General features: G+C 42.6%; 2 protein-coding genes across 3 annotated transcripts; both read right to left on the reverse strand.

Moving 5' to 3' along the window:
- Nucleotides 1-578: 578 nt before the first annotated feature.
- On the reverse strand, nucleotides 579-10,374 carry LOC115622581 (bifunctional 3'-phosphoadenosine 5'-phosphosulfate synthase). Of its 2 annotated transcripts, XM_030516571.1 has the most exons (5): nucleotides 10,091-10,374; nucleotides 6,241-6,322; nucleotides 2,791-2,905; nucleotides 1,207-2,732; nucleotides 579-1,134 (listed from the first exon to the last, which is right to left on the reverse strand). In XM_030516571.1, exons 1-5 carry the CDS (start codon nucleotides 10,126-10,128, stop codon nucleotides 928-930), a joined length of 1,968 nt encoding a protein of 655 aa, XP_030372431.1. In that variant the 5' UTR covers nucleotides 10,129-10,374; the 3' UTR covers nucleotides 579-927. The 2 variants fall into 2 exon arrangements, with proteins under 2 accessions (XP_030372431.1, XP_030372432.1); XM_030516572.1 differs by lacking the exon at nucleotides 6,241-6,322 and having other exon boundaries at nucleotides 10,091-10,373.
- Nucleotides 10,375-10,576: 202 nt separating this feature from the next.
- Nucleotides 10,577-19,702, reverse strand: LOC115622577 (mediator of RNA polymerase II transcription subunit 12). The gene is made up of 8 exons (XM_030516560.1): nucleotides 19,046-19,702; nucleotides 16,248-18,987; nucleotides 13,845-15,573; nucleotides 13,222-13,611; nucleotides 12,850-13,164; nucleotides 12,462-12,770; nucleotides 12,105-12,390; nucleotides 10,577-11,926 (listed from the first exon to the last, which is right to left on the reverse strand). The coding sequence occupies exons 1-8, from the start codon at nucleotides 19,656-19,658 to the stop codon at nucleotides 10,659-10,661; spliced, it is 7,650 nt and encodes a 2,549-aa protein (XP_030372420.1). The 5' UTR covers nucleotides 19,659-19,702; the 3' UTR covers nucleotides 10,577-10,658.
- Nucleotides 19,703-19,807: the final 105 nt, after the last annotated feature.

Raw genomic sequence — 19,807 nt, forward strand, 5'->3', positions numbered from 1 at the left:
GTGTTTAACGGAATAACAAAGTTTAAGCACATTGGCTCAAGTGTATACTTTAAATTTGTTACGATATAGAGATGACATTCATAAACTAACTGCCATGCTAGAGGTTTGGTATATTACTACGAGTTTATCAAAACTATGAACTACTAAAAACAGATTGTTATTCATTAAAATTAAATTCTATATATTTGGAACTTACCCACTGCATTCCAACGCACTAACAAGGTCTATAAGTTAAAATAATATTAAGAGTATATGATCTTCAAATGGCAAACACAACTGGACTCAAATTTAAATTTTCTCATTCAACAGTTATTATCGGAAATAGCGATAATTATGTTGTGAATGTGTTTCAGGCATTTCTTGATCTATTTTTCCACTTACCTCCGAAGGAACCCTAGACTTGCCATGGGCAATCTTTGGAGTTAATCTTTTTTCGATTTTTAGCGATCAAGAAATCCAAATATCTACAAACAAGACAATCATTTCAAATATACTATTTTTCAAAGTTAAATAAACTACTCATGGATAATAAATAAGGTTAAAGAATCTTTTGAAAGAAACCTATAATTTGCAGTCAGTTTAATTAAATGCACAGATATATTATACAAGTATTTAAAAACACGAAACATTAACGTTTTGCTTAAGATAAATTGCATAGTAAGTAGACAGCTTAAATTAAAATACAATTAATTGTACGATATGAACATTGGAACAAGGCAAATTATTGGAACATACATACTCGTATATGTGTAAAAAGCAGATAGATAAACATACACACATAAAGAGAAAAAGATCTCCTGTTAGGGTTACAAATTACATACAGAATAGACACAGACACACAATCGAATCCTCAATAAGTGGAAGAAACAATTTTATAGTATAGTCTAAATGGATTGCACGAGAACCAGTTTTTAGCAGCTGAGCGCGTTACGTCTGGGGCAGTTTTTGGTAGTATGAGGCGAGTATCTGCCAAGCCTTTGGCTCCATGAAACCATTAGGCGGATTGGCTCCCGTTCGGGCGAGTGTCCGCATCTTTGTGCCCGAAATAAATTCAAAGTCATCCTTACGTTTCGGCTCGAAAAAGTCCATGCGACTGGCAGTCTTATCGTAGGCGGCCACGCGGAAGGGCAAAATCTATTGGAAAACGAGAAAGTACAATTAAAGCAACAGCTCTATCGATTATCTAAGCGGATTTTGACGACTCACCTCCATGCTGTCGAGACCCTGCGCCATTTTTAAGACACGTGCTCCATGCGTGGCATCGTACAGATTGCCATCGGGATAGGCCAGCTTGTCCGGATGGGGCATGCCGGCAGGATCGCGACCGACTATGTAAAAATTGGCGCCGGCATTCATGCGTGCCTTGGCATGCCACTGAACCTCCGTGGGCCCCGCATACATCATGGGGGATGGAAAAATGGCCAGCACAGTGTCCTCACGACGCAGGACGCCCGAATCGAGAACCGCCTGATGCTGTGCCATGCGCACATCAAGCGGCACATCGTCGTCCTTGGTCCAGCCGCCGAGTGGATGCAGCAATAGCACGGGTTGCTTAAAGCCGCGCTCCAACAACTGACGCCTGGTGTCCTGCATCAAGAGCGCATGGCCATTGTGTATGGGATTGCGCAACTGAAAAGCAAAGATGGCATCTGCATTCAGTTCCTTGAAGCGACGGCGCAGCTCATTCGGAGTCAGCCGGTACTGATCCAGGCCATCGTTCCACTTTATGCGTTCGATTACTGCCAGCTCCCCACCGACCAAATACTCGCCGGCCTCATAGACTTGCTTACTGTATGGATGGTTTGGATTGCTGGTGCCGAACTGGCGAGCGAGGCGCTCCTCCTTGCGATGGAAGTAGAACTCCGGGCGTCGCAGTATCGCCACTGGCTTGCCCTCGTGTTGGAGGGTCAACGCAGACACACCATCCAGACGCTCCTTAGCCTCAGCGCTGGCACTCAACACAATCGGCACGGAGTGATTCTCCCGATAGGAGCCGTCCAGGCCGCTCAGCAGCGTATTAAAGTGCAGCGTCTGTAAATATTCGTCTTCGCGCATAAAGCCGCGCAGTGGATATGCCCAACCCTCTGATAGCACCTGCACCCACTGCAGCTCCACGGTTGTGATAGGCAGGGCCGGTAATGTGGCCGCTTCCTTGAGCAGTGCCTGGCTGGCCGTCTCCTCCGCCGGATAAAGTTCGGGCAGTAAGTCTACATCGCGTAACGAGCGTGGTATGATTCCTTCCTGCTCGAGCAGTTCCACAACCTTCTGGGTGGACTCACGTACCGTGTAGCCATCCGTGCTAACTACCAGTTCCGGTTGCTGTGGTCGCTCGTACTCCTGCGTGATGCCCGTGAATCCTTTAATCACACCTTCGCGTGCCTTCTTATACAAGCCCTTGACATCGCGCGTCTCACAAACCGATAGCGGTGTGTCCACAAAAATCTCGTAGAACTTCAGATTCGCATCCTTGTGGATTTTACGCGCCATCTCACGGTCGTCGGCAAAGGGCGACACAAAACTGCAAATGGCAACGACACCACTATCCGAAAACAGCTTCGCCACCTCACCCACCCGTCTGATGTTCTCCTCGCGATCGGCGGGCGTGAAGCCCAGATTCTTGTTCAGACCGGTGCGTATATTGTCCCCATCCAGACCATATGCGGGTATGCCACGCGACACCAGATATGCCTCCAACTCAAAGGCAATGGACGTTTTGCCAGCGCCACTCAGTCCTGTCCGACCATTTAGAGTTTAGTTTTGAAGTCATCTCACCTCTTCCTCTCAACTCACCTGTCAGCCAAACTGTGCAGCCCCGAAAACCGCGGCACAAGCCCAGATTCTTGCCCCTTGTCTCCCGCGTTACATGATGCTTCTGTTCGGTCACATTCGTCGCCACTTGTAGGCACTGCAAGAGGAGACAGAGAAAAGGGGTTAGAAAATGTTGAATCGGCAAAGAAAGGTTGAAAGCTCTTGTGACTTTAACGATACCGTCGCCCCGGGCTCACAAAAATTATCATAAATTAATATTCACGATGCCTCCGGTGTCTGCTGGCCAAAGACGCAAAATGATTTCTAGTTGACCCTGGAGTTATTTCATTGGTTGCCATTTCTTTCTTTTGCAAACTACAAGCAGGTTGATGACCTCACAATCCAGCATTCGCCAGCAAAGCGTGCGTGGAAAATCAACAAAAGGGCTGATAAAATAAATAACTATATAAACTACAATGCCATAACTCTAGCGGCAATGCATATCAGCTGCCCTTTCGCAAAGTTTAAATAATAATTCCTGGTTCAAGTTGGGTAGCTTAAAAAAAATTGTTCAACAATATTATAAATCTTGGTTATTTAATAACAAATTAATAATATGTTTTGGAGTTGGCTCAGCAACAAGTTTTTAGAATGTGTTTTACATAAGAATGTCTAAATCATCTAAAAAAGTGACGTTTATACTAAGATCTTTCGTTAATACAGATAATTGTGTAGTTTTCAATGGATAAGTGGTTTTTAAACAGTTTGATTTGGTTGATTGAAATATAAACAGCATCCATAAACAAACCTTAACTTTAAATTTGTTTAAAAATTGCACATTTCTAAAATAATTTGCTTTAATTTGTTAATTTGCCTTTTAAGTTACTTGTAAAAGTTGTTTAAGGTTTTATCCAAAAGATCTGATAAGCAGTTTAAATTTGTTTAAAAATAATTCTGTTCATGGAAAACAAAATATTCAAATATAATATAAAATATATTTAAAGCAGATACCTATAAATAAGCTAGCAAAGTCATTGTTTATCTTTTCATTTCCATGTTTGGATTCAGTACAGTAAAATACTTGTGCCAGAAGTCTGTTTATAAATAATATATTTCTGATTTAACTCAACACGTGTCTTACATAAAAAGACTTGACACATGAGATTATGAATATTAATTTAAGAATTTCTTCTCTATCGATTTATTGATGTCGTTTCATTTTTTTCATACGCATGTGAGCGTTAAAAACATTATTTTACAATAAACAAAGAGAAGGCAATGTTTACATACAAGCAAAGCTAATCATAAGTTACGAGGGGGCGTGCGGAATATTATCAAATTTGCAAAAATAAAAATTAAATCATAAAATAATGGTGTACTTATTTTTTTTTTTTTTGTTTTTTTTTTTTTTTTTTAATCTGCCCTTCATTAAATGGCTGTATGTATTGGGTTATTCCCTTTCATGCAGGTACAACTTACCCTTCTTTTGATATGCGGATAGAAACCAATGGGCGGATTCGGCATTGTTGTCGAATAAGTTTTTTGTTAATAATGCAATTTTCAATTTTGTATTATATTAAGCTCTGAAGTAGGAACCCAAAAAACCGTTTTCTATAAATTGGAAGCCTAGCTCAGCAAATTCGAGTTGAATAGCCACAAATGCTTCTGTCATAGACGTTGCCACGAGCGTCAAAAGCAAACTGAAAGTTGTCAATATTATTGCTGGATTATATGCCACGGAAACAGCCAAAGAGAAAAAGCGAGGAAGTGTGAGCGGCAGAGAGGGAGAGTACGAGAGAGAGAGTTTCAGAATTCCAGTAGATTCCGCTCTTAAGATCTGCGATCTGCGTGCGTTGGACCGTTTAAGCAACTCAGAAGCGTCTATTGTGGGAAAACATATGTAGATATCTGGAGAAATGTGTGGCTTTGGCTTTTTAGTCTTTAACTCGGCCATTGTCTAAGGTCCGTATGTACATACATACATAAATACCTAGATGTGCCAGAGGGCTAAATGCGGGCAAACGACATGTGTGTGAACAAATTCTAGATATATGTACATATAATATATACATAAGATTATGTGGACCAACAATCTTGTCGTTGCTTAATATAAAAGTTTATGAGCCGATTAGCAAAGAATAATTACGTTTTACTCATGCACATATCATAACAATACTCGTGCCATTAAAAGATTTAAACAAAAAACAAGATCTTCCGAAATTAGTGCAGACTTACCGTGTAAGTATACGAAATAAAATAAATAAATAAATAAATTGCTAAAAATTTCTTCTAATCGTAAAATCGAGTTGTGTATGTATGTTTAAGAAAGAAGTAGCAAACATAGTTCGTTACAAATTCAGGCGAGTCAAATCAAAGAAAATACAAATTGAATATAGCTTCTTCAAAATTTAGTTGGCGTTGCTGGCTCAAGGTCATGGTTGGTTTATTATTATTAAGAATCGGTTCCAATCAAATACAAGTGGAATACTAGATAAAATAAAACACTTTCAAGCCAAATAACTCAACACTTTTTATACCCTGTACCCGTAGGGTAAAAAGGGTATATTAGGTTTGTGCAAAGTATGTAACAACAGAAAGCATCTCTGACCCCATAAAGTATATATATTCTGAATCAGCATGACGAGAGAAATCGATCTAGACATGTTCGTCCGTCTGTCTGTCTGTCTGTCCGTCTGTCTGGATGAACGCGAGGATCTCAGAAACTATTAAAGCTAGAATAACCAAATTTGGTATCCAGATTCTCCTATGTCCGAGAAAGGACGAGTTTATTTTATTTTTTGAAATTTTCCCCCACTTCCCCCGCTACAGAATTTCGTCAGCACCGTCCACATTTCAAAAGTTACATTAACCAAACTTTGCACACATCATTTATACATAATAGTCTACTTTTGTTTCAATCATCTAAATCGGTTAATTCTAAGAAAAGTTATTAGCGAAACAAATTTCCTACAGTACAAACTGCAACAAGTTCGCTCTTCTTCTTCCTCTTTTTACTTCTGCTATGGGCGCATATAACGCAGTGACGGAAGTTTACCTGGGTACAGGGTATTTCACTGTCGGGCTTGCTCGACTGTAGCGTTCTCTCTTGTTTGATATTAAATTTATTTACTACCTAGAAGTTCTTAATAACTTATTCCTGTTTGGTTAATACAAGCAACTTCATTTGTCAAAGTAATTCTATTTGTGTTTTCTTTAATTAAAAATAAAATAATCACGTAAATAGCCTTTCTAATAATAAGGAAATAGCAAAATATGACGAGATCGGCTCAGTTGCTAAAGTCCTCTAAAGGACCAGAGTAAACTTTATTTTCAGTCCTCTGGTAGAAGGAATTATACGCACATGCGTATCTTAATTTCCCAAATTGAAGGATAAACAGTGTACATATATATTAAGCACTAAATACACATAGTATGTTTATGTTAAGTAGCCAGCACTTAACAAATGATTTATTTGTTTATAGGAGAACTCACCAGATCGGTGCATTTTTCGTGATTCAGAAGACAGCATTTGGCAGGGGCAGTTGTAGTGCCGTTTTGGTTGTTATTGTTGGAACTGGGCCAGTTCAGCAGGTTGGCGCGTTTTGTAAACATTTTACAAGTACAAAAGATAAACAAATACTATCACTAATAATTGGAATGTATGTACTAGTGAGGCGCGAATGTGGCGAAAAAAGAAAGTGAGCGACACTGACGCTGTTAATTGAAGAAGTGAGAGTTTTACTTGCGCCTAGCGCGGCGAAAATACAAAATGATGAACTTTCTCGGCTAAGCTCAAAACTGCAACTGAAATATCTTGGGTGCTTGCCAGTTCAGTGCAGTGCTTGTGGCACTCTCTGGCGAGGCGACACGACGGCCGGGTTGTGGGGGCCATGATCTTCCGATCTGTTTAGTTCAAGCGAGTACTCATATCTGTGTTCATTTCAATATTTATCTTAAGTTTAGAATTTTTAATTTGGGCCAATAAACAAGTTGAAAACAGCTGAGCACACTAATGTTTATTTGAACAGCGTGAAAATGTACCATTGGACGCAACAGTTATGATACAATTCTATAAGAAAGGAGCTACAGTTCTGCAAAATACTGACTTTTCACCAATTTTAATATACAGAATGTAGAGATTAACAAATTCTTTATTATTTTTTAACATTCTGGATTTAGAGATACAAAAATCATTCGGCTAAACTTGTTATTATTCTATACTTTGATAGGTCAGAATTTTTAAAAAAATGCCATCCTATAAATTGCAATGGCTTTACTTAGTTTCATAAAAATATTTAATTTCTGGGTTAATAAGAAAAAGATATTCATATCTTACCATTTTAATTTGAGTTCATTTAATTGCATATCTAAGTATTTTTGTTTAATTTTGGCTAATTTTCACTTTTTTATTCTCACAGCAATTTGAATTTCCGCTCTCTTGATACAAATTAGCGCTTCTCGGATTTATATAATAAATAGAACACATTTTTAAATTCATATTTATGCAGAGATAAGCTTTATGCCTTTACGATTTATAAATAGAATTCTGTTACTAAATTTTTCCAGCAATTCATGAGTACACAGGCTATAAAAATTAACACATTTTTAAGGAAAATACGTTTTGTATGTAGATAAGACTAATTTGATAATAATTCCTAAACGCACCCAGCTCTAGGTGATAACGAATGAAGGACATCCATGTCACTACCATTGTGAAAATAATAATTCATTCAAGTGCTATTCAAGCAAATTCTTTTGATAGTTGCGGTGGGAAAAACACGTAAATGATATAAACAATCAGTTGACAGAAGAGCAATAAGTACTTATTTATAAACAAAGGTCATAATTCAACGCAAACAACAATAATTATATTAGCCAGCAAGATATTGAGTGCAGAAGCCGGCCGACGCTCTGACGACCCACATACGACCCACATACGACCCGCGAGTGAACCAACAACTTCAGTAATAATACATAACAAGGAGCCATATTTGTTGGCCAACACAATAGGGAGTTCATCATCTGGTCATTCAACTCATGGCTGCTGTTGGCCAAGTTTTCGACTAGCCAGCCCCAACTGCGAAGTTTCCATTCGCGCTTACAGCTTCGTAAACTCAAAAGAGAGGCCAAGTTATTTAACTTGTTTACAATTCGTTGGCCTCCCCTGTCGCACATACTTTCTTTTTAATTTCAGCTTTTGTTCGTGTGCAATAATAATAGCCGCATTGTCATAAAATCAAGCACTTAAGCCGTTTTACTCATTTTTAAACTCTCGTGCCAAAATAAACTGCTTACATAATACAAATTGCTTTTACATACATATGTATGTATGCAGTCGTTTCTTTTTTTCTGAACATTGTACATATAACAATGCCCTTTGGCTGTTTTAATATTTAAAAAATATGGTTAGGGTTCTAGCAGAGAACTAGAATTAGCAAAATAGCGATATATCCTGGCAATTTAATAATATTAAACGATAGGCGTCTGTTTTTTTAAATTGAAACAAATATTAAAATCGAACTATTTAATCTTATTTAACCGTACTATCTTCCCTAATATCTTATTTTAGAAAGCTTTTTTCATTACTATTGGGTCATCACACATAATTTAATAAATAAACAAGTTGTTGTTACAAAAACTATCAATAACTACAACTGTTGTTATAAGCTAACACGATAAAAACAATATTTACACTCTTTCACTTTTCGTAAATGTACGTACACGTATTTGTCTAAAATTAAGTAATGTTAAAGTATATTCAAATCTAGGATTGACGGAAAACGTAAAAATTAAACCTTATAGCGTGCTATTCTTAATATTGTATCATATTTAATCAACAAGTGATTGTTAACCGATACGCTCCGAAACCATTTGAAGCAATCGAGATTTTTCCCAACCGGAATAGGAAACTTATTCGAGTGAAATGGAAACCGCCCTGCTTCTCAAAAACTTAGACTTTTCAATGTTGAGGTCTATTTAATCCAAACAAAAGATGAGACATTCCTATACCGTATAATCCAGTCTAATAGTAATGTCTAATGAATGTTGAATGATAACTGTTTTCGTGACTAATTGTTGTTTAATATGCATAACATATTCAAATTGAGATCCGAAAACCATATAGTAATTGCGCTTTAATAAACAAAATATTAACACTGCCGAGGTTGCAAAACAAGCTTTGCCATAAAAAGGTTCTATTTATACAGATTTTTGTATAAACCACTAAAAGTACAGCACCTGACTACGTATTTAACTTCATATCTTACAGAGCCTAAGTACGTCTATTAAAAATTCCATAAAAAGGGCCATAAAGTCGAGTTGAATTTCATTTAATGACTGTTTTGCAATTTATAAATGCATTTCTAAGTTGCTAATTGTAGTCCCCAGCTTGTACATACGAGCTCGCAATTATAACAACATTTAAAGCACCTCAAATAAATAAGCAAATTCGACGTTTTTCAATATCTCCGCCCGACATTTATACAGAGTCGGCAAAAAAACGGAATAATTTGTATACCCTTTATAGGTTCACGAGTGTACTCGTATTAGGCTTGCGGAAAATGAAAAATGTAACTGGCAGAAGATATATATTCTTGATCAGCATGAAAAGACTGGTCGATCTAGTCTGCCCACCTGTATGAGCACCTGGACCGCAGAGATTATAAGCCATAAATGTAATCTTTGTCCAAGCTCTGCTTGCAGCTGTTGTTGTTGCTGCTGCTTGGCTCACTCATAGACATAGGTACAGAGTATTTCAAAGTCGGGGCACCCGACTTTAGCTTGTTCACTTGTTTCTATAATCGCAGTGCCATGGAAGACTAATGAGCTTACACGTACGCAAAAAAGTTTCTTAATCAGTTGCTTCCTATGTATTTGCACACATACATTTGAACTATTTATATAAGTATATTTTGTACTCGACGCTTGTGTTATCAATGTGTGCCAAAAATTATGTGTGAATATAAATTGACCGGCTGTAGAGCCCGTCTTAAGATTACAAAACTTTGTGTAGTCATAGTTATAGTGGCCAAATAGGAACAATTTAGTGGGTCAACTTTTAAAAGATAAGATAATAAAGCTTTTTCTTCAGCATACAACTAACTACATGTACATAAGTCTAGTTAAATTTGAATGAGATGTAATATACATACATACATACAGTATTAACAATATTCCAACAGCTGTTAAAACATACCAAAGAAGTCAACCGCAAACATTTTCTTTTTTAAGATGGGTAGGGGTAGTTTCAACAAATTTCACTAGCACACAATTGAATAAACACGTATACAATAGCAGCAATATACAATGTTTATTACGAGTATATAAAACTGCAATTACTCACCGTCTTTTGACGTTTTTTACTGGTTTCTGGTGCTTCATTCATGACTGGGGTATTCGGTCGCTTTAACGTCACAACTGGATGCGAAGCACTTCCAAAAAAAACTGAATCAAACAGGGCATACAAAGCCTAACCACTGCCCCACTCCCACTGCTCACAAAGTTACCGATCCGATGTGAATTGTGAATGAAATGATTGTCTTACGTGTAATTTGACGAGGTATATTTTTGCAGCACTTAGTGATGTAAACGTGGCACGAATGGTTGTTTTTTAGGAACTTAAACTTTTGAATTAAAATAATTAATTTCGAACTTAATTCGCCGTACAGTATACAATTATTGGGGTAAACATACACACACACAATAAACATTCACAGATATATACAAACAGCTGATGGTTAGCGCATAATAATAATCGATTACAAAATTTATCGGTGCCCTCCGACTACCGTACGGCTTATTGGCATCACTTTTTTAAAGACGGTTGAACTCGCGATGAAAATTTCAAAATGTTTTATTACAAATATACATGAAGGTCTTTGTGAATTCAATAAATATATAGTTTTACTAAGCTAGTACTGCTGATACTGTTGTTGTTGACCCATCATATTTGGCTGGTTGGGCATTTGCCGTTGTAGCTGAGCAACTAAATTTGGCGTTTGCTGTTGGTTCATGCTCTGCTGCTGTTGCACCATTCCCCCGCCGCCACCAGCTCCACCACCACCAGCATTTTGTGGACCACCGCCCATGCCGCCACCGCCACCCATGCCCTGCATTTGCATCATCTGCTGGTGGCGCAGTTGCTGTTGTTGCTGCTGCTGAAATTGTTGCTGTGTGGGTACCACACCTGGTTTGCCACCGCTCGTTGGCTGTTGACGTCCATAGGGTGGTACCTGGCCAACGCCACCTGGTCCTGGACCCATCATATTCGTCATCGTCACATTTGGAGCTTGATTCATGTACTGTCCACGATTCCCAGCCATCATGCCGCCAGGTACGCCGCGTTGTTGCTGCTGTTGTGCCGCAGCAGCTGCTGCTGCAGCCATAAAGTCGGGATTATTGCGTTGCGCTTGCTGCATTTGTGGATTAAAGTTGCCCATGAGGCCGCTCTGCTGTTGCTGCTGCTGTTGTTGATTGGGTCCCATGCCCACACCCACACCGACGCCTGCAGCACCACCGCCTTGTTGTTGCATGCCCTGCTGTTGTTGTTGCTGATACTGATTCTGGAAGTTTTGGAATTGCACTTGTGCTTGCTGCTGATTTATCATGCCCTGCTGCTGCATTCCACCCATGCCCATGTTGGGGTTGTTGCCAACACCAACACCGCCGACACTGCCTCCCGCACCAGCGCCCTGCATCATTTGATTGGCATTTGGATTCATGTTGACCATACCCTGTTGCATTTGCTGCTGCATCATTGGATTTTGTTGCATTGTCTGAGGTCCCATGTTCATGCCACCCATCTGTTGCGGTCCGCCCCCCATTTGATTCGGTGCCATGCCACGTATATTGCCACGCCCGAATTGTTGCTGCTGCTGTTGTTGCTGGTTTGGATTCATTTGCTGTTGCTGCACATTTTGTTGCTGTTGTTGTTGCATGGCATTGAAGGCAGCGGCCGCTACTGCTGCCGCTTGTGGATTCTGTTGGGCATTCATTTGCTGTTGTCGCATCTGATTCGCATTCATCTGCTGCTGCTGCGGTCCAGGCGGCTGCTGTTGTTGCATTGTATTGAATCCTGGTCCTTGTTGCTGCTGGAATGAGCCGGGCTGGCGTTGACGCAACATCTGTGAGAGCGCCTGCTTCGAATTGGCATTTAGAGGCGGACGTTCGATGCGATTCACTGTAAACGGGAAAATTGTATAAATAACATTACAATATAGTAATAATTATATTCCATTATTATAGTCAGTCTAAATTTTGCTTTCCATGTACAGCATTGGTGCTTAAATATTGATTGACTTAGCACCCAATTTTATACAACTTTTAATTTAAAAATGTACAAATTTGTCTCAACTTACTGTGCATATTTTGTTGGTTCGTATATTGATATTGCTGTTGCTGTGGCGCATTTAGCCATTGTTGTTGTTGTGCTGCATTCATGTTGCCCTGATTGGGCATGCCTTGTGGGCCGCCGGCCGGTCCAGGCATAAAATTAAGCTGAGGATTCTGTGGTCCATTGCCACCGACGAGTTGTTGTTGCAGTTGGTTTGGCGCCATTTGCTGCATTTGTTGTTGCTGCTGTTGCTGTTGTAACATAGCGTTTTGCTGCATCATTGCATTGGGTGGAAATTGTTGCATGTTCATCTGCAAGAATAATATGATGAGCAAGTGAACAACAATTTGATTCTTTGAATTTAAATTACTGAAATACTTACCGGGATGTTCATTTGCATTTGTCCCATTTGATTCGATTGCATTTGTTGCTGCATGTGTTGTTGCTGCTGCTGTTGTTGTTGCTGCTGCTGTTGCATCTGCTGCTGTTGCTGTTGGGGGTTTTGGGCCTGCTGTGGCTGTGGTGCCAGCTGTGGTTGCTGTTGCGTGTTGACCACAGGCGGTGTCTTTGGATTCTTCGGCTTGCGTTTTCGCGTCGCAGTACCCTTTACACGTCCTCGTCCTGTGCCCACAACTGCGCTAGGCGACTGATCAACTGACGAGGGTGTATCGGCCTTCATCATTTCGTCCTTCTGCGGAACGATGTATTATATTTGGTAGTCAAAATTAATATACTTATCAAACATTTAAAAAATAATTTGGGGCACTTACGATGCATATTTTTTCTGGTATTGGCTCAATGTCCTCTGGCGGCAACGGCAATGGTTCATAATAAAAACTGCTTGGCTTTACCAAACTGTGTGTGTGGTACTTGAGATTACGATGAGCCTCCTCATAGGTAAGTGGCTTGCGTTCCAATTTGACGGCGCCAAACCAGACCCAAGACAATGGCGCTGGATTCTTGTGGCCTTCAAGGATATCCCATACACTGATCCGCTGCTTATCGGAAATACGCAGCTGCTTCTTATCCATATCACATATCTTATTGCCCTTGGTGTCCATGCCAGCATGCTCACAGGCAATAACCTGTAGAGGAACGAAAGACATTTAGGTTTCATGGATTTGACAAATTTGGATGCGTACCTCAGTGGGTTGTTTGTACAGAGGCAGCAGTTGTCGTATGACCCGTATGGAAGCATTATTTTTCTCGCCAATTTCCTTTTTCAGTTTCTTCATTAGATTGAGGTAAAATTTCTTGTTGTCATCACGCTCCGATTGGCTCTCCGAGACGAGAGTGGAATGCACCAGTGTAGCCAGCATGTCCACCACAGTGGTGAACAGTTCGCGGTTGGAGCTTAGATCAACCACACCCTGACAAACCAGCTGAGCGAGCAATATTGCCCAATCTGTGGTAGGCGTGCTGTTCTTCTGAATAGCCTCGAACATGCCGCCAACAAGGGAGAAGCGAAGCTGCAGAGCATCCAGTATTTCCTCACGAGCCTGCGGATCATCGATGCCACCTATTGTGTCCAGCTGTGGGCAAAAATTTGTAGGTTGAGCTTAGTTTTAGTTGTAAAACTTTAATTTGGGGCCCCCATATCTTATATCGAGTCTCCTTGTAAATACATAAGTATGAAGACGTGAATGATATGCAAACAATTTAGCAATTTAATCTTATTCTATTCTATTTTTTGGAATGGTTCATTTTTTGCAGATAGATTATTAGAAACGCCCTAATTAGCCCAGATTTTCCAAAAACCACTCACCTCAGCAAATGATTGAAGACACTGCGAGAGTTGGGAGTAGAGCGACACCAAAAGATTCTCCTTGTACTCGTCCTGCCCCTTCAGACATGTGAGTATGAGACCGAGGAATGGCTGATAGTTTAGGGGCATCTTTTTGTTGCGAGCCGCAGCGGCGCTGTAACTGTTACTACTGTGGCAGCTGTTGCTCTTCTCGCGCTCATCCCCGCTCCCCGAGCTGTTGCAGTCCGACTTAGACACTTTGGAGAAGTAGTTCATGCTTTCAAGGACTTGCCCAGCGACGCGCAATATTCTTCCTTGAACGGCAAGCGTTAGCTTGGAGATGAGTGGCGCAACCAGCCAGGTGGAAGGTTTGGGCTTGTGTGTCGCCTTTCCACCTCCTTGCAAAGCGCTGGGTAACTCCTCTTCCATGTGGAATACATCGATGGCGGCACGCGCCACCGTATCTAACCAGACATTAAGCTCGGCGGGATTGCTCAACGATTGACGATACATGAGCTGCAGGTCCAGCCACGATATGCGCAACGTCCACTGTCCCAAGTTCTCTAGAATACGAACAATCATTGCGCGCTGATCCAGCTCTGAGATGATGTTGAACTCTGCTTCCGGATAGCAAATCATGTGGAGCACACGCTGTGCCTGTTTAGTTGTCAGCATCTCATCGATGATCATATCGCACAGCTGCTCCGCATTTTTCAGACAGCGTTCCAGAACATGCTCCTGAGCGCAAATCTGCTTAAGCACGTGCTGGGCGAATTCCAAGAGCGAAATTTGCTCGCCCCCGCCAACGCCTCCAGCCAGACCATGTGCACCGCCCCCTAAACTACTAGACTGCAGAGACTCATGCTCGCTGCCGAGACTATTAAGGTCGCTGGTGCCAAGGATTTGGCTGAGATCGGCAGGTCGTTGTTCGTTGCTCTTCGGCGTGCTGCCTGGATGGACAGGTGTGCTGAAACCGCTACGTTTGCCATTACCAAAAGCGCTGCCGCCGCTACTTCCGGCTACGGGCGTCTTCAATGCGGCATTGTCCACTACAATAAGTATAGCTTTGAGGACGGCGAGAACGGCGGCAATCGGAATATTCTTGTGAGCACCAACCAGCAAGTGACGATCACAGCTGAGCTTAATGCTAAATGCATTGCCCACGGCATGCAGCGGATTGGGGGAAGTGCTCACCGAATACATGCCTGGCTGTGGAATTAGAATATCCGCCGTCTTGAATAGTTTCAGCACAAGATGGCAGGTTAGTCGTGCACCCGCCTCTGCGTCGGCGGTGATCTCACCTCCACCGGCGCTCACAGAACGCGCTAACGTGGGAAGCGCAAATTTGCTGACAAAATCTGCCAAGGAGAAACAATGTCTTGCCACCAAAATGCATACGAATACCGCCAGTGAATTGTGCGTTTTTCCATTGAATATGTCTACCGGTCCGTAGAGATGTGAATACCGTGGATTTTTAGCTCCACCACAGATGCTCTGCAATGCCTCAATCCACTCCTCGGACAGCACATTACAACTGGCCGTCAGTTCGGCGCAGGAAATGGCAATGTCATTAAGGCGGTCGTTGTCTGTTTCCCGACAAACAGCGATCAGCGCATTCGATACAAAGCTATACACATTCGCGGGTGACTCATGCAGTTGTCGTATCCAATGGGCCTCAACCTTGCCACCCCGCTTGGGTGACAGGAAGACTTCCTGCAGCACCTGAGCATTATACGGCTGCGGACCCATGCTGTAAGCGATTAAGGCAAATAAGTATACATAAAATGTATTGGTTTAGCCATCTAAGGTTGTTTACGATTTCCAGATCACTTCTTACTTTTAAAACATATATTTCTTCGATATTGTTTTTCTTAACACTTTTGTTTGTTGGTGATGTGGAATCCTCTGCAATGCTACTTCGACTTAACTATTCTACTGTATACAAGGAGGTTGACTAGAAAATATATACGAGTATAATTAATTTGTCTAGATCGAACTAGGATTTGCAGAATCGTTTTCGGAATTGTTGATCACTTTTTCACTTACTATCGTCCTAGATTTTAATACAATTGAACAAAAATACAAACATGCCCTCTCTCGAACTAAGGAGAACATGGGTACCAAGTTTGGTTATTCTAGCTCTTATACTTTCTAAGATCTTTGTTTCAATACAGACAGGCAGAAGAAAGAGTGGACATGGCTATATCGACTCGTGTTGTTATACTGATATAGAATACATATATATTCTTTGACGCCTTCTTCTATGTGTTACATACATTCACACTAAACTAGTATACCTTTGCGTCCAGGGTATAAAAATAAAATATGGCTCCTTGAAAGTCAGATCAGGTATAGTAACTATTTTCTTTTGTGTTCGGTAGTACTCAGGGAAATAGATAGTGATTGAAATTTCCAATTACTCACCTCAGCTGTTCGGGGGTATTAAAAATGTCCTTGAACCGTTTGATGCATCCTAATTGTTGATAGTATTCGGCGGATTGTTCCTTGCCCTGGAGCAAAACACATGACTCGTGGAGATCGCTCAGATAGGCAAGGATGCAACGCTCCGCGGAGCTGCATTCACTGGGGTTCTGCACGTGACGGATGGTGCGGCAGAGACCCTCAAATACGGATAACGTTTGATCCGGCGACAGAAGCAGGCAGCTGTGATAGCGTCGCAGAATGCTCACAATATAGAGTGCTAAAGAGGTGGTGTAGCTGCGCACCATGTTCGACTTTTTTAGCTGTAGCTGATGCTCCACCTCTGGAAGCTCCTTGAGCAGTTGATCGCATAATTCCAGCAAGCTGTAAATGTTCAAAGCCAGCTCCATGAGATCGAAGAGAAATGCAACGTGCTCCTGTACGGGCAAATAGTTGTTGTTGCCCAAAGCAAATCCATTGAGCTGCTCCAGAACAGTTGCCGCACATTGGGCCGTCACCACGTGCTGATCAAAATAAGCCATGTGCTGGCACTTGGCGGTGGTTGCCTCGAAATTGAACTCATTGCGGGAGTGCTTCTTAACCTTGCCGCCCTCGGCGACATCAATGCTGAACTTCTTGGTAAAGAGCTTGCATATCTCCTTAGACATTTTCTTCACGGCATGCTTCTTCTCATCACGCTCCTTGCCAACACCAAAGAGCAGAATATAACGCTGATTGGACTCGCTGCTGTAGGTTGACATTGTGGGATCGTCCTGAGGTATGGGAAAATGTTTGGTATATAAATAATGTCGGGAAATGGTGGCCGTCGTGTCATGATCGCCCGGCGGTCCGATCTTGGGACTGTCAGGCGCTTCATGCTGTTGTCCCTTCTCTTTGATGTTCTGCACCAGTTTGTCCAGATCATCGTCCACATTGGAATCGTCGAACTCGTTGTGTTTGAAATCGATGCCGGTCGCAAAATCATCGTCGAAATTGTGCGTGGTGGGCGGCGGAGCTGGTGGTGAGGTTTTGGCCGCAGTCTTGTGGACCGTTGATTCCAAAAGCAGATCACCACGCGAGATCAGGGTATGCATGTAGGCGTTATGGGAGAACACATCGTGACGTATGAGGGCACTAAATAGCTGCACTAGATTAGTAAACTCTGCCCGTTGCTGAGCATTACTCGTATGCTCGTCTAGGACGGGGGCATCATGATCAAGGTAATGCATGAGGACGTGCTGGAAAACGGGCAGACCGTCGATGAGGCCTGCGCCTGAGGCGACAGAATCTTTGTCATCCTGTGTGCCACTAGCACCACCGCTGACGCCACCAGCGCCGGATTGCTCGGGCTCGGCAGGCGTGGAGGTGACGTCGATTTGGCGCTTGTCCAACAAAATAGCGACTACAATCGCACGATGCTCACCCCAGCGCTGACTGGACACGGCCCACTCGCACAGAATTTTAACGGTGTCTGCATCCTGTTTGGGTTCGTAAGGCTGCCGCGTCTCCTGCACCTCACCATTGGCGCCCTGTTCTCGTCGCACTGCCATATAGGGCGGAAAAATTCTGGCATAGAGCGTGTCAATGGAATTGCACTGATCCATGCGCTCAAAGCAATGAGTGTCCAGATGATCCAAAATGGCCAACACATGCGTGTAATGGTTCTTACCCGCACTCAGCCACTTGGCCGCAAACCAACGCTGCTCTGCATGCTGAGTGCGGAGTACAATGTCGGCTTCGGCGGCGCGTAGTTGCCCGCGAATTTCATTGTTGGTATATGTGCATCGCGTGGGCATTGGCAAGACAGATGGGGCGAGGGGTAAATGGTCCAGCGGGCTGCCGACCAGTGAAGAGGGAGCACGATGTGCTGCAATTCCACTCCATACCAGCGCCGTAGGACACTCAATAGTAATGATTTGCAATATGGTGCTGAGGTAGAGCACAATATCGCGGTGATGCGGGCAGCTCACATATTCCTGGAGTGCGCTTTCATACGGATCCAATGCTGCCTTGCGCGACTGCTCTTCGGGCATATCCAGGTCCATGGCTTGAGATTTAATGATTGCTTGTGCCTGCTGTTGTTGCTCCACTGCCGTATTAAGCAGAGCTGACAGCTTTTTTGACACAATGTAAGCCATCTTACGGCACAGGCGTTCCGATTGAACAAAATCGTGCATGTATTGCAACGCAAAGCTGAGCACCAACTTCTTAAGGGGCTCATCAAAGCTGGCCTGAGTTCTCATCTTGTCCAGCAGATCTAATATCCAGTTAAGAAACTCCTGGCGATCTAGCAACGATTCCTCGTACATGTATTTGCTAAGCTGTGTACAATACTTCCAGTATTTCAGGGCGTTGCGACTATCCTCGAATTGGCTGCCTATGCCCGATATGCTGGAGCCCGGTGGCACGGCACCTGCAGCTCCTCCGGCTGCCCCAGTGGTGCTCGAAGCGCCAGTGTTGCTTCCGCTCAATGGTGCTAGAGCTGAAGTATTTTGGCTGGCGCCTCCTCCAGTACTACCGCTAGAGCCGCCGGCATTTTGAACGTTGCCACTGCCTCCTGGCTGACCATTGGCTGGACTGTGAATGGGTGGCAGTGGGCTGGCCATGGTGGGCACGGGTATGACATTAGGTGTGGAGCTGCAAGAACCGCCACCATTGCTGTTGGCACCGCCTAATGCAATGCCATTGGTGTTTGTACCTCCACCACTTGATGCATCTCTATTTGCTGCTGGCTTGTCGTGCGCTGCCAAATATAATTGCAAATTAATTCAGGTTTTTGCAAGTATGCGTGATGAACTTACATTGTTGATAATATTCCTGCAGTTTTGGCAGTAGTTCCTTCATGAACTTAATCATGTTACCCGTCCATTCAGCAGCCGGGTCGTATATAGATCGCTTCTTGTTTTTCGATTCCGTCAGGCTCAGTGTGTAGGTAGCACTCAGTTTAATAAACCAGGTTGCACGTTGCATATTGACCTGATTCTCACAAAGCGTTATGAAAATCTCTTCCTTTTTGTTGAAAAAGGGCGCACGCTTGGCCAGACTGAGTAGTGGCTTATTGCCGGCCAGATCCTTGAACCATGCATCTACCACGCACTTACGCCGAGGGGACACGGGCCAAAAATTGTCCTTGCAATTGATTTGCTGCTTCTTCCGCACTGTATCCTGAAGTGTCATCAGTTCCTCCTTCTTGGCCAGCACACCGCTGTAGAAGGCGCTCACCTTACTCGCATTCACATTTGAGTTGTGCGCCGTTCCGAACTCGTCGGACAGCGGCGGCGTTGTTGTGAAGCCATGTTTAACATTCGTGGGCGTTAATTCGTCTTCGCGCTGCTTGGCATCCTGGGGATAAATATCCGGCGGTCCGAGGCGTGTGCGCTTAAGTGGACGCTTTTCCTGCAGAAGCGACAGCATGCTTGCGGCGCTTTATTCGGTTCCTCTGTGCACTTTGCAGTAAATTTTCCAATTTTTCTTCTGCTTTAGAGCCAACAAACACTATAAACACAAAGCGTGATAGAGATGTACAAGGTGAAGATAATCCAATCGATTTTGCTTTGATCTAC

The sequence above is a fragment of the Scaptodrosophila lebanonensis genome, unplaced genomic scaffold, assembly GCF_003285725.1.
Source record: "Scaptodrosophila lebanonensis strain 11010-0011.00,11010-0021.00 unplaced genomic scaffold, SlebRS2 tig00000043-arrow-pilon, whole genome shotgun sequence".
NCBI lineage: Eukaryota > Metazoa > Arthropoda > Insecta > Diptera > Drosophilidae > Scaptodrosophila > Scaptodrosophila lebanonensis.

What these genes read in the sequence shown, in the direction of transcription:
- LOC115622577 (XM_030516560.1), bottom strand. Translation starts at nt 19,658, where the DNA reads ATGCTGTCGCTTCTGCAGGAAAAGCGTCCACTTAAGCGCACACGCCTC. An exon ending in AATACCCCCGAACAGCTGAG is followed by an intron (nt 15,574 to 16,247) that starts GTGAGTAATTGG and finishes AATCGCTTACAG; the next exon opens with CATGGGTCCGCAGCCGTATA. An exon ending in TGTACAAACAACCCACTGAG is followed by an intron (nt 13,165 to 13,221) that starts GTACGCATCCAA and finishes GTTCCTCTACAG; the next exon opens with GTTATTGCCTGTGAGCATGC.
- LOC115622581 (XM_030516571.1), bottom strand. Translation starts at nt 10,128, where the DNA reads ATGAAGCACCAGAAACCAGTAAAAAACGTCAAAAGACG. An exon ending in GTAAAAAACGTCAAAAGACG is followed by an intron (nt 6,323 to 10,090) that starts GTGAGTAATTGC and finishes GAACTGGCCCAG; the next exon opens with TTCCAACAATAACAACCAAA. An exon ending in AGGGTCTCGACAGCATGGAG is followed by an intron (nt 1,135 to 1,206) that starts GTGAGTCGTCAA and finishes GTTTTCCAATAG; the next exon opens with ATTTTGCCCTTCCGCGTGGC.